At 40.2% G+C, this 18326-nt stretch overlaps 2 protein-coding genes across 3 annotated transcripts in view; one reads left to right on the top strand and one right to left on the bottom strand.

The window, feature by feature from the left end:
• The window catches only part of AK9 (adenylate kinase 9), a 79323-nt gene extending 75342 nt beyond the window's left edge, over positions 1–3981 (bottom strand). The window contains exons 1-3 of the mRNA XM_009676947.2: positions 3971–3981; positions 2826–2949; positions 228–291 (exon numbers count right to left, since the gene is read on the bottom strand). Coding sequence (XP_009675242.2) covers positions 228–291; positions 2826–2942 — 181 coding nt within the window. The 5' untranslated portion in view covers positions 2943–2949; positions 3971–3981. The remainder of the gene's footprint in view (positions 1–227; positions 292–2825; positions 2950–3970) is intronic.
• Positions 3982–4300: 319 nt separating this feature from the next.
• The window catches only part of FIG4 (FIG4 phosphoinositide 5-phosphatase), a 76503-nt gene continuing 62477 nt past the window's right edge, over positions 4301–18326 (top strand). The window contains exons 1-3 of one of the 2 annotated variants that reach the window (XM_068938005.1): positions 4301–4487; positions 16665–16763; positions 17741–17864. In XM_068938005.1, the coding sequence (XP_068794106.1) occupies positions 4416–4487; positions 16665–16763; positions 17741–17864 (295 nt within the window). In that variant the 5' untranslated portion in view covers positions 4301–4415. The remainder of the gene's footprint in view (positions 4488–16664; positions 16764–17740; positions 17865–18326) is intronic. The other variant, XM_068938006.1, reaches the window with a different exon arrangement.

The following is an 18326-nucleotide window of genomic DNA, read 5'->3' on the forward strand; positions in this document are numbered from 1 at the left end:
TTATTCATGGTCTGTATCAGCAAACCTCTGCGCTCTCTGGACTTCAGTAAGTTGGCTCCATGTGAAGAGAAGAGTCAACTGCATTCTGGCAAAGTTATTATTCGGTCCTTCCCAGCAGTCTTTACAGAATCAGCAACATGTCATGTTGAAGTACAGGGAACAGAAAGGATACTCAACAGTAAAAGATAGGAAGCAAATGCAATGCTATGAACATAGTGTATGATTACCTTCTATGAAAATGCATTTCCATATTTGTGCTAGTTTTCTAGCTAATGTTTTCTTTCCAGAACCCTTAAAAGGAAAAATACACATTTGTTTAAAAGCAAAACATCATGAAGGAAAAAAAGAGTATTATTACACATTAAAAATTATTTCTTTGTATTGTAACAACTAAACGCTACCATCAGATTAGGGCCTCTGAGAGGCCTCCAGAGTTATACTCTGGAGAAACACAAACATTCTTTTTAACATCAGCCTCTATTATATACTTCATAGGATTGCCAATAGACTGTTACTGCCCTTTGCAGTGGAGTATTTCCAAATTAATTATGCTGACCTTGTTTCTGAGTAACTCCATTTAAAACTCATCTATGACTTGTTTGTAACTTCCTATGAGATACTCTTTAGGACTGAAATTTATTATCTTCAGTCTCAAAGCAAAAAACGATGAAAACCTGTTCAGTCGTATCTGAATGAGATGCATTCTTCAACTAAAACCATAAATACGTAAAAATTGCCATTAATCCTCAGGAATCAACATATGCCAGTCTGTTTACCCTAGATAAATTCAGTGATTAAAAAATACTATTGGAAAAAAAAGAAACCACACACACACACACTGCCAGTTAACACTGCGTCAGAAAATGTCCAGCCTAGTCATAGCTTGAATCTTATAGGTGTAGCAAAAATTTATTTATTTGGTTTTGCTTTGATATAATTGTTTCCAGAGCATTGCTTTTAGCTTAAAAGAAATAACTTAAAATAAGATAGATGCTCTACACATCAGTTACATAAATAAAATACATTACCATAAAAATGGAATGCTTTATTTCTTGCCTTCTGAGCCAGGACTGTGCTTTTTCAACCCTTCATTAAAATTTGTAAACTTGTATCAAGTATTAATATCAAGCATTTAGTGGAGGGCATGTTTTCAGATGAGGATATCTATTTCTTACTTATTTCTTTGCATTATCTTTCAGTAAGTATTTTATGCTAGTTTAATCTTTAAAAATAAGCTACTTTTTTCACATAAAGTTAGAAATCTGAGGTTTGTTTAAAACTAGGCAAGCCACTGTACTGTAGTTTTCCATGGAGCTTTTAAGTCTCATTCTGACTGTAAGACTTGCTCATCAGCTGTCACCTTATGCTCTCTCACTGTGGTGCTTTTATCTCATGCACTTGCAGAACAGCAGCCTCAGTCTGGTCAGATGCAACAATTTGCAGTCAAGTACTGCTTAACAGTGGGGGCCAAGGAGTAAGAAAGGATGCAAAACTGCAAAAAGTAGGAAGTGAGAGCCTTCCACCCTGCTGAAAGAAGTCTTTGAAGAAGGAATATGTTGTCAGTGCAATGGCTATTCTCCCTTACATAACTTGCACCTTCACCCGACTATACATACTGGCATACCACATCACAGAGGATGGGTCCACATTAGCTTTTGGTGTGGTGCAAAGAGAGCGGGACTGGGGCTTGATCTGGCGAGTATACAGGCATTGAAGGTTGTGTTGGTTGTCAGTTCTAGGTGCACACACCACTTATCTCCGCCTGATATGTCATGCAAGCATATTTCTGTATGGTCATTTCAGATTGTGTTGTGGAACCAGGCAGAATCACACATATACAGAGGGCAAGCTGCTGTAGGATCTTGCATTCACATTGGAAGTAGGGCACTTTGAAGGCACTTTTTTTGGCAACTGCAACGCTCAAGAGGAAAACCACTTTCAGTGGTGTATTTGAGTGCCCACATGACTCAGTAGAGGTGCAAGGCAAATTTGCACCTTAGAAGAACCCCCTTCAGCACACTAAGACACTAATGTAAAACCACCCATAGAGTATCCTGTATTTGAGAAGAAAAAGTTTGAGAAGTCTACGCTCAGAAAACATCAACTTGTCTTAAGCCAAAGAGACTACACTATCTGAGAAAAAGAGAGACTTTGAATCATAATTATAACATAGTACAAATCTCCTCATCAGGATACCTTGATGGATTTCAGTTATTCCCAACTAAATGATATACAACTGCAAAGTTCATTTCAATATTTAATACCTCATCGCATGTCTGTAACTCAGTACATGTACTTCAAGGTTCTTTTACATCTATTTGCTCCTTTAATTTGTCAAGTATTTTAAAAATTGAAATACTAGCAACATAAGTAACATAAAAGCAGTCCTGTTGCCAATATGAAAAGAGAGAAAACTTCTTGAGCAAGCTGTGACTTTTAATTACAGCAGTATCACTTTTAATTTTAATTGGCTGCTCACAAAATTTCTTCTACCAAAGTAGGCTCATTAAGATAACTGAATATTCATTTAATAGGGGAAAAAACCCAATTCCTCATGTTATTGATCCTGCAAATGCAGTTCTCCTAATTATCTCCGTTCGCTGAAATGAATCAGTAACTGATGCTGAGAACTGCAATGTCTTCAATTCCTCTGTTTTAAATGAGATCAGAATCCATACAATATTTTGTAGGATTTGCAAAGTGGAAAAGACAAAAAGGTAGGTCCTATCTTTTTGGCAGTACTACTAAACTAATGTTTTGAAAGGAAAAGTAAAATTATTAGCAGAATATCTGAGGGAAAAAAAAGCTTCTATCAGACATCTTACTGGCTTTCCAAGGACAATGAAGCAAGTAGGCTTGGACAACAGAAAGGATTTTTCAGCTTCATCTTCATCAAAGATGTCCACAAAGGGCTGAGCTTGTTTTTCCTGTTGTGAAGCCATAACTAATCTAAGTTTGAGAGAAACAAAAGCTTGTCATAAAATACATAGTAGCTTACATATGTGTAAATGACATATACTTAAAAATTGAACTGAGTAATGATGTGATACAAGGAGAATTACTTAGTAAGAAAAGTGATTGTTAGAAGAAAAAGCAGATACTGAAGGAGTACACTAAGGAGTATTAAGGAGGAGTCACTTCTGAAAAAGATGGTATATCAGAATCACCCCAATCCCCAGCTGCAACTCTACTGACATGTTAATGATGACTTCCTCCTTTCTTCCTCCTGATTCTCAGAGCTGTAGCTCTTTTTCAAACAGCATCTACTTGTTTCATTGCCTTTTTCTTTCTTACGTAATCACAGCACCCTTGTAACCTCTCTTTGGTCCCAGAAACAGACCACGGCCCTGCAAAAACATAGTCAAGTGAGCATCACACACACTGCAGCCCCAGCACTGTCAATGGCACTACTTGCTATATCCAAAGCTAGGTATATGAATAAAAGTTTGCAGAATTAAATTATGGTTCATGAGCTGTCCTGTGATCCTCTTGCAAATCCCAGCTCTTCCAGGACTTCAAGAGAGCCCACCTCCAGAGCTATGCAATAAAGCAGAACAGAGATAACATTCAAGCTGGAGCAGAATTTGGATGGCTCTTTAAAATAAGTAGAAATAAAATCCAAAAATGTGAAGGGCTTGATGCAACATGATTCAAACAATGCAAAACACAAAATTGCTGTTTTCTTTAGAGGGCCACTTCACTCTGAAAAAAATTGCTGCCTCACCCCCTCCCCCCAAGTCTTTTTTAAAATAAGAAATTCCACTTCAGGATGAAAAGCTGAACAAGTTGCTTTTGAAACATCACCCTAAACATTTGAGAATATTTTGAAAGTAAAACCACCTGCAAGTTAGGAGCAATAGCTCCATTCAAAAAAACAAAAAACAAACCAAAACAAACAAAAGAAAATAACAAAAAATAAAACCCTAAGCTCTCCCTTTCCTTCACACGAAACGCGTAGGCTGATTTTTACCTGTCACTTACGCTGAGCGGAGGGGGGGGGTCAGAGCGAGGGCGCAACGGCCTCCGCGCGCTGCGGCTTGGTGTATCCGCGTAACCCTAGCAACCGAAGGGCCCCGCCCCTCTCTTCCCCTTCGCCCCGCCCTCCCCTTCGCCCCGCCCCCTCGGAGCCATGGGCGCCGCTGTCCGCCGCGGAGCTGTTCCTAGTGCTGACTCTGGAGGCGGGCGGGAGGGTGCGGGGAAGCGCTCAGGCGGGGCACCCACCCATCGACGGGCGCGGCGCCCACACACGGCATGGCCGCCGCTGCTTCGGCGGGCGGCGGGCGCAGGCGCTCCTGCCGGCCCGCGTGGCCAGGCGTGCGCCTGCGCAGTGGGGTGCCGGCGCTTCCTGGTTGTGCGCGGCCGGTGGCGTCCGCGCTGCGGGGCCGCGCTGCCCCCGCCGGGGCTGGGGGCCCGCCATGCCGGTGGCGGCGGCTGCCGCCCCCATGATCAGCTCTGTGCAGAAGCTGGTGCTGTACGAGACCCGGGCTGTAAGTAGCGCCTGCCCCGCCGCCTCCCCTCCGCTCCGCTGCGCGCCGGGCCCGGGCGGCGGGCACGGGGCTGCGGCTGCCGCGCTGGGCGCGGGGTTAGGAGCGGCAGGATCGCGGCTCTCGGGGCCGGGCTGCCGCCGCCTCGGCTTGCCCGCAGCTTGTCAGAAAACCTGTTCTTGTTTTTTTTTTTTTTTTTTTGGTCAAATATCCAAAATACTGAACACCTCCCCCACCCCCCCCCCAAAAAAATTAAAAATTTTTGTCTTCACTGCGTCATTACTGTGGGACGTAAACCAAACGCTGTGCTCCACCTAAGTGCTTTTAACATACACAACTCCTGGGGTGTCAGGCGGCGTGAGCGGCAGCAGGGCCTGTGTCGCGGGGGCCCAGGCCCCGCAGTGCTGCTCGTACCCCTGTGCCGCTTCCGGCCTGTTCTGTCTCGTGGCTCTGCTCTCGCTCCTGTGCCGCACTGACTTAGACCCAGAGAGCTGAAGTCACCCAGAATTAAAGAATTAGGACTTTTAGTTAAGGATTAAACCAGGGTAGCTGAAGGGGTTGCCGCCTGTCTGTCTGCCTTTTCTGAGGGATTATAGTTCTCATCAGCTGAATGGCTCCTGAAGCAGCTGCTGGAGTTTTCACTCCATCCTCTGAAAGTAAGCTCTTTAGGCTTTTTAGTTTTCCTTTAAAAAAGTCTGAAAACTGTAGGGATATGCTGTTCACAGTACCTGCGCTGTGGCGGTGCTGTGGGAAAAGTGGGTTGGAGGGCTAAGAGTGCTAATTAGCCATGTGATTAACCTGCCAGCATGTGTGAGTCAGAATCCTGTTTTCAGTTTAAACAAACTGAGGTAATACCACTGTGTTTATGATTCCTTAGCTGCCAGTCAGATTATTCTGCACAGTTTGTGTGGTTTCCTACCATGTTGATTTTCACTTAAAATAGTTTTGGATAGAGTTAGGTACCATGGTTTATCTTTAAACGCAACAGTTAGCTCTAATTCTAAATAAGTTCAGATGATGCCTGTGGGGAAAACAGACAGTTCTATGCTGATTTCAGTGTAACCTCATGAAAACATACCAAAATGTTACAGGTAGGCTGAAGGGTATGCAGCCTATTCCTGCTATGAAGAAGAATGTGAATTCTGGTATCAGTTCTGTCAGAAATAGATATGTGTAGTAGATTCGTTCCACGTTAAACAGCCTATGAAATGGAGGAGAAAGATTGAAGCACGTAGGATTATTGGTGCTAGTAAGTGGAAGAACTGAACTTACTCTTGATTTCCAGAATGTTACTTTTTCCTATGCCTAAAGGTATTTTGATGGATATGTTAATATGGATTTCTCATCATTGGTGGAAAACACCATTTTTTGTTGTATTCTCAGCTAAATTCCTGCTGTGTTAGAGAAAGGAATGGAGAATATGATTCCTGATTCAGGTCCTGAATTTCATTGTTCTTGGCTCATGGTTCTTGCTACTTTTCAAGATTTGGCTTCTTGTGACAGGCACGGATAACTGGCTTAGTTGTCTGTAAGCTTTCAGCTCAGCAGTTGCTGAGAGACAACCTGCTATTCACAGAGAGAATATTGTCCATTGGGGTTTTGTCAGTTAGCTACATTCTCTCGTATTTCAAATCAATCATGTTAGCTCAGGAGATCAGGAAAGACAGTGATCTTTCACGTTTATTCAGTGGTGTCTCATAGTATCTGCCTAAGTGTCAGGGTTGCTGAGTTCAAAATTCAGTATATGGCAACTCCAGTTGTCCTGGCCACTCGGGGGGGCAAGACGTTTTTGCTCAGCTATTGGAGGCAGTGGTTTGTGGATTAGCACATGACTGTCTGAACTGTCTCAGCTGAGCAGTGGTGTCTCAAAGCTGTTTCCTCAGTCATTTCTTGTGGGTGGTGTAGATGGATTATTTTGGCTGAAAGTGGTTGTATGTTCTTGCTTAGAAAAATAAGAAAGTATGCCACACTGCTGCAAATTGCGGTGCTTTCTGTTTTGAAATGCAAATTATAGTCCTTTTTTCAAGATTAAAAATGCTGTAGGAATGGTTTTGGAAGGATGGTTTGAAAAGGGTTGGTACACTTAATAAAATCACAGACTCAGGTAGGTTGGAAGGGACCTTGCAGATCATCTAGTCCAGCCCCCTGTTCATAGCAGCTCCAGGTAGAGCACATTACTTGGGGCTATGCCCAGTTGACTTTTGAATATCTCCAAGGGTGGAGAATCCGCAGTCTTTCTAGATAACACATTTACCACCCTTATCTTAAAAAAATTTATATATATTTTTTCCTTATACTGAGTTGTAATTTTGCATGTTTCAACTTATATCTGCTGTGTTTTGTCCTTCCACCGTTCACTCAGAAGAGTTTGGCTCTGTCTTATCTACACCTTCTCATTAGATAGCTTCAGATAGCAGTAAGATCCCCCCCAAAGCTTTCTCAAGGCTGAACAAACCCAGCTCCCTTGGTCCCTCCTCCCTGTCATGTCTCAAGCCCCCAGTCCCATTGGCAGCCTTCTGCTGGATTCACTCCAGTATGTCAATGTCCAGTCTTTCATGTCTAATCTTTCATGTCCAGGGAAGCTCAGAACGGGACTCCAGGCTTGATCGGGTCACAGAGAATCTTAGGGGGAGATTTTCTGTTACAGCTGATTCAGTGTCACATTGGGCTACTGACAGAAGTTCCCACTTCTCCCAGAGGTAGCAGCCCATGCAGCCGCTTTTGTGTAAAAGCTAACAATCATGCAGTTGCCAGCTGTGATAATGAGTCAGTGATATGACAAAAGTGTGACCCAGAAATAAAAATGAATAGTTTCCTCTTGGATCAGCTTGGTCATCTGATTTGCCCTAAAGCCATGTGGTTGTAGATACGATGCAGGAGTGTGGGACCAGTAGTTATACCAGTTCCCCAGTAGGATCAGTATATGCTGTACTATGCCAGTATAGTAGCTACTGTAACCAGTAGTTAACCAGATAAGGGATGACATGAGACCACTCCTCAGATGGTCTGTGGAGACCTACTGGCAAGAAAGGGATGACTTAGATTGCCAGCAGTTGGAGAAAGATAATGAAGTTTACATTGATTAGACTGTTTATTCCCATTAAAAATCTTGGTGTTAAAGGAGCAACAGACAGAATGGGGGAGAAAGTGAAAAAGTGGAAATGGCTTAGAGAGTTTTTTTTTTTTTTTTGAGGTAAGAGTACAGTAGCGTATAGAAGTCAAACAGGAAAGACTCCTGGAGGTGAGGAGAACAGAATTTCCAGGGACAATTGAAGCAACAGAGAACAAAATGCTATATTTTCTATTAATACTTATATTTAAGGTAGTTGCTGAGACCGGCCTTTTTAACTGATGTTTTGGGTCAATAAACACCATGGAGATGTGAATTGTATCTCCCGTTTGTCCTGGGAAGTTGAGAGCTTGTTTATAAGTAGTCAAGAAAATAAACTGAAACAGTTGTGTTCAGATCAATGCCAATAACCTTTTATTTTATACATGTATTTTACTGTTGAAATGCACACCAGAGGGCAGTAAAGATATTTCAGCAATATGGATAATAAGAAACAAAAGAAGTTTTCCTCCTGTCTTGTTCTTCAGGAGAAGATTTAAGTTGCATGTATCCTCCAAATGGAGCCATCCTGAAAGCCCTAGTCCAGATCGCTGGAAATGCTCGTTCCCCTTAGGTGTTGTGACATTGAAAAAACCTTTTTTTGAAGGGTTGTGGTTTACCTATCTTGCAGGATATTGTGAGGCTTAATTAATGCCATGTTATTCTAATGAGGTTCTTCTACAGTCGTCATTGCCGTAGTGTCCAAATGACTTCCAGAAGCATGTTAAACAATGTGATTAGCATAATTACCTGTAAATTTTTCTGCCTTTTCCCCGAGGGAACCCAGTGTGGATTTTTTATTTCATTTCTCTTTAAAAATAATTTAAGCGTGTTTAACAAAAACAAACTATTTAATAAAAACAAGAAAGAGGTTAGGTTACTTAATGCTGAGGTTAGCCTGCGGTCAGAATGTCAACAAAAGAGACCCTCTTTCAACAGAACACTGTAGTGATATTGCAGGAGTAGCGATGACGTTACTGAGCAAGAGGAAGGAGTGGGTGGAAGAGAGAGAGCAGGATTTTGGTGAAATTCATGAAAGCACTGTCTCTGCCTTAAACTTGGGCAATAAAATAGAGGAACTTAATATAGTTGCGTGTGATCTGAGACCACGTATGAGGACTGTTGGAATATTCCACTGTTGGAATAACAGTGATGAGAACAACACAAGTTTTGAAGGCTATGTGCTATTCAGGAAGGGTTAAAAAAAGTTCACAAGTGGTAGCACAGCAGTGCCTGTGAAAGGTTTGCCTTCAAAGATCTCCTTCAGTTGTTTTGGGGGAAAATGTATACATTTTTTCTCTTTTGTCCTGGATTTCCCTGGGTGTGACAATGTAGACAGTAGATCAACAGGAGGAGATAGTCTTATAGATTCAGGATCCAGCTTTTCACGATGGGATGATGATAAGCAAATTGTGGATCGTGATCGCAAATCAGTGTATGTATATTTAGTGGAAGAATGAAGAAAAATAGATATTTTCTGTTGCGATTTTCCTTTCAAAACTAAGTAAGCACTTGGGCAAACAAGGTAGGCTGAGGACTCAGGAATCAGGACCTGAATATAATTTTAATGCCCTTAAGTCTGAGGAGCTAAAACACCCAGGAAGCTAATGCACAGTGACTGGAGGTGAGGGAAATATGAAAGGCCTGGCACCTCAAGGAAAGTTGTAAGGGGGAAAACAAGGAGTTACTGGCAAAAAACTCATGTGTTTAGAGGTCGAGAGGTCTGGGAGTAAAGAAAGCACTGCTTTCTTGCAGTGAATGAACTAGTGCTAAACTAGCCATTACATGCTAAGCTAGCATTGCAAAAGACAGTAGAGCAGTAGCGAACGTTTCTTCAGCATGTGAATAAGAAGAGAAAATGCAAAGACGTGGGGCTGAGCAGAGAGAGAAGAAAGTTAGGTAGTTTCTTATGGCCCTAAAACTAGAGGAATATTTTTCCTTTTTTTTTTTTTTTTTAATTAAGAATGACAGTACCGAACAAGGGACAAAGGTAAAATGAGTAATAGCAATGGGATTATGAAAATGGGAACAATCAGTTTTGTGATAGGAATAAAACTCAACAAATTCAACACACACTAATTGGAGGGCAATGTAATCACCATCCTTGAAATCTGAAGATATAGTCATGTTAAATTGTGGATCTAACATAAATATTCTTAACAAGTTGTTAAAATCAGGGGTGATACTGTGACTGGAGGATGGTAAATGGAGCACTTACCCATTCTGAAGTCATATACCTAATTTTTTGTAGGAAAATAATTGAAAATTGAGGTAAATGACATAAAATGCAGTGTAGATTTATAAAAATACTGCCAGATTAACCTGGTTGTTTTGCATATAGTCACATTAAAATAGGTCTTACGTATTTAAACCAATGCTGTACTGAGAAGCAGTGCCATAAGGAAAGTTCTTTGGGTTCACTAAGGGAACAGAATTTAGTAGAGAAATTAATTGTGAAGTGGGCAAGGAATTGGCTGACAGGGATGATTTTTTTCAAAAATTGGATTTAGGTCCTATCTGCTTTAGCTTTTTCACTAATGATCTTGGCTCTAAAAGTAGGCAAGCTCTGATTCACTAATGATCTTGGCTCTAAAAGTGGGCGAGCTCTGATTAGAGTTTGAAATATTGCCAATAATTAGATAAAGCATAAAACAGCATGAAATTATGATGACCCTCAGGAGCAGAATAAAATAAATAATATGACATAGAATAGTATACTATGAAAGTTCATGCACCTTGGGATAGATTACACACCAACAAAAGTGTGCTAAGAGTTTTATCAATTCGGAAGCAATTGAGGAGGAGGAGGATCTGGGTGTGTGTTTTTTGTTTTTTTCCCCCTGAAGAAAGTGTGGCTGAGTGGCTAATGAAGTGCAACTCTGAAAAAAGGCAGATGTGCTCCTGAGTGATAAGACCGTTACTGAGAAACACTAATGTTGCATAATGAGGCCTTATCTGGTGTATTGTGTACACTTTCTGTTCATCCACATTTAAGAAATAAGAATTCAACCTGAAACAGGTTCACTGAAGGTCCAGTGAAATAACGTACAGCCAATACCTATCTTAGCAACTCTTGCTGTCCTTTTGCTTCTCCTTAGTCTATTGAAGTGAATGCTGAAAAGGGGTACAATTACATGTGTTTCTAAAAACATTCCAGCAAAACATATGCTAAAGAGGGGAGAATCTTTCAGCTAAAGAAAGATATATAGATTGGTGATTAATAACTTTAGCTGAGAATTAGAAGGGAGAATCTTGAGCACCCTTCCAGTGGAAGTGGCAGGAGCAAAGTCCTGATTGGGATTAAAAAATTTAGTTATGCTGGGAGAAAAGGGAATTACATAATGTTGTATTTTTAGTGTTGTATTTTTAATGTTGTATTTTAATGTTGTATTTTTTCATCTCAAAAGAGCTTGTTTGGAAGGATTTCATTAGATTGTGGGAAGCATGGAGCATGGCAACCGAATTTTTGCTGTTTGCAAGTACCTCTTATTGCCCCTTATCTGCTGTTTTCTTCAGGTCGTTCTGCCAGTTTGTATGGGGACAGTTTGTATGTCCCCAGTTTGTATGGGGACAGAGGAGAGGTGAAAGATATTCCCTTCATTACTGTGGGATCAACAGAAGGAGAGAATGTAGTTCAGTTTTTGCTGGTGCTAGATTGCATCTAGGTGCAATCACTTTTCTCCCTGTTCTTTGCTGTAGGCTGTAGTAAAGTGAGCAGGCTGAACCTATATATATATATTTTTTTTTTTGAAATCCTATTTATTATCTGGTTTATGCCTTGAAAGATTGCTGTTCTACAATCAAGTTCAATACCTCAAAAATATGAAGAAGAGGCAAACCTTTTCCCGTGTGACTTTGTGCCCGTTGTGAAGGTTGGAGAGCAGGTGATGACTGCCTGCGCTGCCCAGTTAAGCGTGTATTACAGCAGAGAGATCTCAACAGCGTGCTGAAGCCTATGATCCAAAGGCAGTTTTCTTAGGAGGATCTCTCATTAGGCAACCCAGCATGTTTCTTCGGCTGCTCGTTTAGTTTGACAGAAAGTATGACTAGCAAATAAGTATCTTCCTTAGAGCTTGTGTTTTTAGACGTATTCCTGGGCCTCAGCAGGTATTTTTTTGCAAGTATTTTGTGTAAGTTCTTAAATGTTTTTTATATCCTATTTGCAGTTTTAAAAATAGGCTACACATCAGTGCCCTGCCACGTGTTTCAAGTAACTTTTAGCTTTTGGTACTTTTTTTTTTTTCCTACTGATTAAGCTCCATGTTACTTTTTAACCAATGAGAGAAATACAAGGTTTTAAAATTTAATAGGAGTCAGGAAAATTTTTATCTTCTTAGCATTTCTTTCTGTTGATCTTAAATGTATTTTTAATAGACTTAAGTGAATTTACCTGTAATGTTTTTAAAGATGAAATGTACTCATCAGTGGAGACTTACATAATCATGTTATCTTTACAGTGTTTACATTTCCTTAAAGCTAGTTGGTCTATATGAAGAAGCAAATCTTTGTTTTATGCCAGCAGTTTAAAGAATTAATTTTTCAAAAAAACATTTTTGTGGGCAGAATGTTTGATTTCAGACCTATTATCCTGCCATTATAAAGGACAATTTTCAGTAAGAAGCTTTTTATTTTGTTTAGACTCCTTTTAAAAGAAGCTGTTTTCATTGGTTTGGCGAATCAAAACACTGATAAAAAGAGGATGTGAAGCCTTTCAATTACATTTCTTTGGTTAAAACTCAGTCCCAGGTGGAGGCGACTAATAGTTGTTCCTGTCTTGTGGTTGCTTAGTGATACTTGTACAATAAATTAAACCTCAGTTCAGATCTCCTAGGCAAGTACCTGCATGGTGCACTGCCAGGAGCAGTAAAGTGTACTTGTTAACAAGTTTCAGCAAAAGACTAAGGGCAGACTAGACCTGGAGTAGGGTGGTTCATCTCAGGTGATGGTTGAAGGCCATCGGCAGAGTACTATGAGGCAGACTGCACAGTTTCTCCTTGTGTACTTTTCTGTTGAGAAAGTGTTTTGTTGGTCGAGGTTGTTTGTTTATTTTTTGTTCATTTATTTTTTGTGTTTGCTACAGATGGGATTGTTTGAGACGTTCGGAAAATGCCTGAGTTTATTCAGTTTGACTTTGTAATAAACAGAGTAAGAGTAAGGATAAAAACCTGCAGAAATGTTTCTGTTGCTCACCTTTGAATTTTCTTCTGTTTTAGTGTAATGATTTCTGTTGATCAAAATAGTTGGAAACAGTGCAGCTCATTTTAGCTTTGATTATTTTTACAACCACTATATAACAACCTTAGAAATTTACTTGTATGTTGATACATGCTCTGTGCTGTGTCGTTCTTTTTCTTATACTCTTTCCTAGTATTCATGTGATTGCAAATTTAACTGTAGTACCCATCACTGATGTTTACTTTTGCTCCATATCGTCTAGTAAGACTGCCATATTTATTCATTAGATGCGTAAACTGGGTAGCAGAAACAGCTAATGCTGAAATACCTTTTTTGCTTAATTTTTGCATTGTTAGTTTTCCTATTGTCTTTGTTTTCATTTCAGATCTTGAAGGTTGAAAATTAGCTGGAACATCATGATGCTGGTTTTTGAATAACTCTGGGGCTGTTGAGTTCTAGCCACTCCTGACAGCCTCCCAAGTAGATGTCTAATTTTGGGGATGTCTTATTTTGAGGACTTATCCAAATGCCAAATTTTTGCAGATTTTTTTTTCTGTATTAATTCCACAACAAACATCCTCTAACATGCGGTGCGTTAGTTTCCCACATGCTAAATAAGGATTTCCCATTGCCTGGCCTTCTAGGAAGGCTTCTTCAACTCTGTTGTTGCTGGGTTTTAATGCTGTTCTAGACTGACCTTCCTTAATATATTACACAACCTAGCTTTCTGTTATTTAAAACAAAAACAAAAGCTGTGAATTAGTCCTTAAAGGACTTCAAAGAGAGCTTGTTAAGTACAATTCACTGTGGTGGTGCTATGATAGTCTGCAGATACAGTAACTTCTCATCAGATCTCACCTTCTGTGCGGTGCCAAACAGCAGCAGCAGCAGCAGCACCTTGTTTGCGTGTAGCTCTGCGTAGCCCACGGGGCAGCTGCCAAGCTGATGCAAGTGATGCATTTCTCATAGCACTTGCTTATTTCTTATCACTTCCCTAAAAGGCAACTGGAAAAATATCCAGCTGAACTTTCCTATAGTGATAGCATTCGCACTTCTATATCCAGCTCTGTCTGTCTCCCTGTATGACATGCATGTGCCATGTTCCAATTTTATACGTAGTCTTTTGTTCCAACTCCCGTTTGGACAAACATATTAAAGTTGTGCTGTTTTATTTGTGTGGAGGGTGATTTGTCAGAAACCATAGTTGTCAGACAGCCACTTTCTGGAGCAATTTTGCCCATTTAATGAGCTGGACATGGGAAGAGATTAAAATATATGATAACTGACCTGCATTACAGTATTATGGACTATTTACAATTGTTGGGCATTAGTTGGTAAATACTTTTCTGCAAATGGAGAAGCAGCGTTTATTCTTAAAATGGAAGCCAACTTAACATCTGTGTATTACAAATGAATATTCCATCTGCCCATCCGCTTTCTGCTGCGTAAAGGAAATAATAGTGTGACGGTGTGGTCTCAGCAGGTGTCTGTCATGGTGGTTTGGTGTTTCTTGCTGGTGGGTGATACCAGCAGGACAGCCTCCTCCTCCACCTTTGTGCCATTCATCCTCAGGCAGGGGGACTCCAGCCCACTCCCTGTGTTTATGCTTTTCCCCTGGAAGTGCGAATCTTGGCCCCCCGTGATCTCCGGCAGAGGGTACCCTGAGGGGGCAGCCCAGGGAGCCTCAGCTGGGCGCAGCAGCGTGTTGCTGCTACTGAATAATAGGGAACAGTTTCCTATGCCCACGTGCTGACTTGAAGGCTTCAGTGAGGGAGAGTCGTGACAGCATATGGTCTTGAAGTGCCGCCTTTGTTATTGTTTTGGGGTGCACAGTCTACAGCAAAACCTGTCTGCCCAGCTCAGTGCGCACTGTGATGATATCTGTGTGCAAGGTGGAGCCAGGTGGTGATGGTGTTCCTTTTTTTTTAATCCATAAAGTAATTTTTTTCATCTTTACAGACTTTACTGACTCTATCTAGACTTTTTGTGATGTAAAGGGAGCTGAGCAGGGCTTTAGGTTCTTCTTTCATCTTGCATATTTTGACTTTAAAGACTTTTTGACATCTAATTGGTATAAATTATGAAATCTGAGTGTTGTGTGAATGTTATTATTGATTTCCTCTCTCACATCTTAAATCCATGTGACTATTAAAGTTTAGAGCTGGCTGTATAGATACACATGAACTTGCCATGCTTTCCTACTGAGCTGAGTGTTATTAATGTTTACGTCCTGCTGGGTAGTAGGACCATACTGATTAAATGAATTAATGAAATGAGAGCTGCCTACAGCAAGTCAGTCCTGTAATCTGTACTTACTGTTAATTCCTCTAAATCTAAAAATTAATAGTTTACAGCTTGTTTCCCTTAAATGAGAGATGAATATAGCACAGTTATGTACTGTCCTTCTTTCATATTTTAAATGAGAAATAAAGCTAATCTTTAAAAGGTCAAGTTTTTTAATCAGCAGTGCTGGTCACATTAAGCTTGAGTGTTGTGGAGAAATAATTGGTGAAAAGTTTATCATAACAACTGTAATTAAAAAAATGCAGGTAATTGCTGCAGTACTGAAGTACTTCACATTTTTTTTGTTCAACGTGCATTAAGCAAGCCTAGCTAGCAGAATTAGCAATGGACTGCCATATAGCAGTGGTAGTTTTAGATGGTGAAAAGCTCTTATCTTTTTGGTTTGTATATTGCCGTTAAGTGTGATAAGGAATTCATTTTGTTATCCTGGATCAGAGAATCACAGAAGAGTTGAGCTTGGAAGGGACCTTTAGAGATCATCTAGTCCGACCTCCCTGCTGAAGCAGGTTCACCTAGAGCAGATTGCCCAAGACCGTGTCCAGAAGGCTTTTGAATATCTCCAAGGAAGGAAACTCCACCACCTCTCTGTGCAACCTGTTCCAGTGCTCTGTTACCCTCACAGTGAAGAAGTTTTTCCTCATGTTCAGTTGGTGCCCGTTGCCTCTTGTCCTATCACTGGGCACCACTGAGAAGAGTCTGGCCCCGCTGAGAAGAGTCTGGCCCCATCCTCGACACTCTCCCTTCAGATACTTACACACATTGATAGTAAAGCCAAGTGACACGCAGTGAAATTCTGCATCCCTTAGAGAGTTGATGGGAAGCGTTGCTGTTAACTGCGGTAGGACCAATATATAGCACAGAGTTCGGCTAAGGTGATTAGATCGTCTTACCAAATTGCTAAGAGTTCAGAAAGAGATTGCAGCAGCAATATCTTTCATTAAAAATAAGACAATTGAAAGATAAATAGGGAGGTTTCCAGTTATCAAAGCAACTATTACACTTGTTCCTTGCAGGTTTATGGCTCTTTCTCTGCATTTAATTCTGTCTTTAAACTAAGTTGCTATATGCAATACCATATGCAAGTATGTACCTGTAACCTAGTTACTGTGTAGATTTTTGAATCTTGGGAAAATTTAACACTGCTAATTTCAAATTGACAATAGGTCTGACGTATTATATATTGAAATTCTGCATAGCCAACAGGAAGGCCATAGCAACTAGGAGGTGGTTGGAGAATGCCTGGTGTAAGTTGCCTTCTTTTCATCTTTACACAAGTTCTCACTTTCCATTCTTCAGTTCTTTAATTTTTCTTGCCTGTACATGGGCTGTGGAGTGAATGAGGTTTCTTAAATTGTGAAGGTGGATAGTATACAAATGTACTTACCTAAAGCACTGATGTCTAAAACAGTCTATGTACAGTCCACATGAAACACAACTTATGTGATGTTAACTGAAATGGATCTAATCTATAAGCATGTAAATGTCATTGTTGATGTGTTATGTTATGATGGGTTTCACTTTCTTTATCTTGTGTAATATTGTGACTCTCTCTATCTCTCTCTACCCCTCTCCTTTTTTTTTGTTTTCATCAGCGGTATTTTCTTGTTGGAAGTAATCCTGCAGAAACCAAGTATCGTGTTTTGAAAATAGATCGCACTGAACCAAAAGATTTGGTTATAATTGATGATAAGGTGAGTATCTCTCTCTTTGTGGGCTTTTTCAGTTATTCCAAATAATCCTATGTATCTAGGGCTGAATTTAAACGTTGTTTTCAACAAAGATATATTACAGAATCAAAGGATTGTAGAACATTTGAGGTTGTAAGGGACCTCTGGAGATTGTCTAGTCCCGCCTCCTCCTCAGAGCAGGGTCAACAAGAGGAGGTTGCTCAGAGCTGTGTCCAGCTGAGTTTTGATTATCTTCAGTGATGGAGACTCCACAGCCTCTCTAGGCAACCTGTTCTGGTATTTGATCACGCATATAGTGAAAAAGCTTTTTCTGATATTTAAATTGATTTTTTTGTCTTTCGATTCATGCCCATTGCCTCTTGTCCTTTCACTGGGTACCACCAAGAAGAATCTGGCTCCACCTTCTTTTCTTCCACTCATCAGATATTTAAATGCACTGATGAGATTTCCCCAAACCTTCTCAAGGATGGACAATCCCCTCTCTCTTCGTCTCCTCCTGTACATTAGACGGTAATGGCTTGTTACTGCATGAGGATGGCCAAACAGCATGTTCACTTTAATGAAAACTTTTCCCTGTTCTGTATGCTCATAATGGCTTTCTTATGTTCACCTATGTTATTTGAAATGCAAAATAAACTTAATTACTATTTAGCCAAGTATTCAGTGTTTCTGATATGTAATACCTGAAGCAAAATAAGTGGCAGCAACAAGGCTTATAATGTACAGAACAGAATAAGACTAGGCTGTCTCCCAGGAAGTTTATGGTTTAAAATCTTAATGCTTAAGAAGTAGACGTGTTTGACTTCGTACACATACATGAATATTTCTGTTGCAGTGAATAGGAGTTTTTGTGCATAAAACACAGGTGTGCTGATAGGACTGAAAGAGGAGTGGAGGATGCAAAGGAGAAGTTTGAATTATTCTGTATTAAGTAAATTCTACTATTCTCTGACATGAAATAACACTTTTTTTTTTTTTAGCACGTGTATACACAACAAGAGGTGAGGGAACTTCTTGGCCGCTTAGATCTGGGGAACAGAACAAAGATTGGGCAGAAGGGCTCTTCTGGGTTATCTCGAGCTGTCTCCGCTTTTGGTGTAGTAGGTAAATCTCCTGTTTGTTTTTATCTTTGTTTCTTAAGGAGATGAGGCTTACTGTATTACACGGTATATCTTTCTGTCTCCCCGTGATTTATTTTATTGAATATGTTGAAGAAACTGCAGTCTCAAAGATAATTAAATTTCTTTACATTTTGTGAAAATAGGTGGCCAGTTTAGGGATGAGAGTTGACCTATAACCAGTCTATCCTTAGTCACTAAGGGAGAGATGTAGTAAACAGCCAAACTATGGAAGTTTGATTGAAGATCTCACCAAAGTTAATGAATTGCAGGATAAAAATCACATGAAACAAGGCCTCCTGAATGCCAGAGCTGACAAAGGTCTTGCTTAAAAGAAAAAAAGAAAGCCAATGTCCATTGTTAAGTTATATTTCTTCATCACACGCTATTTGGAGAAATGACTAATTTTCTTTTTGGTTAACTTTTTGCAGTGGAGTATTTAAATATT

The sequence above is a fragment of the Struthio camelus genome, chromosome 3 (assembly GCF_040807025.1).
Source record: "Struthio camelus isolate bStrCam1 chromosome 3, bStrCam1.hap1, whole genome shotgun sequence".
In the NCBI taxonomy this organism is placed as follows: Eukaryota; Metazoa; Chordata; class Aves; order Struthioniformes; family Struthionidae; genus Struthio; species Struthio camelus.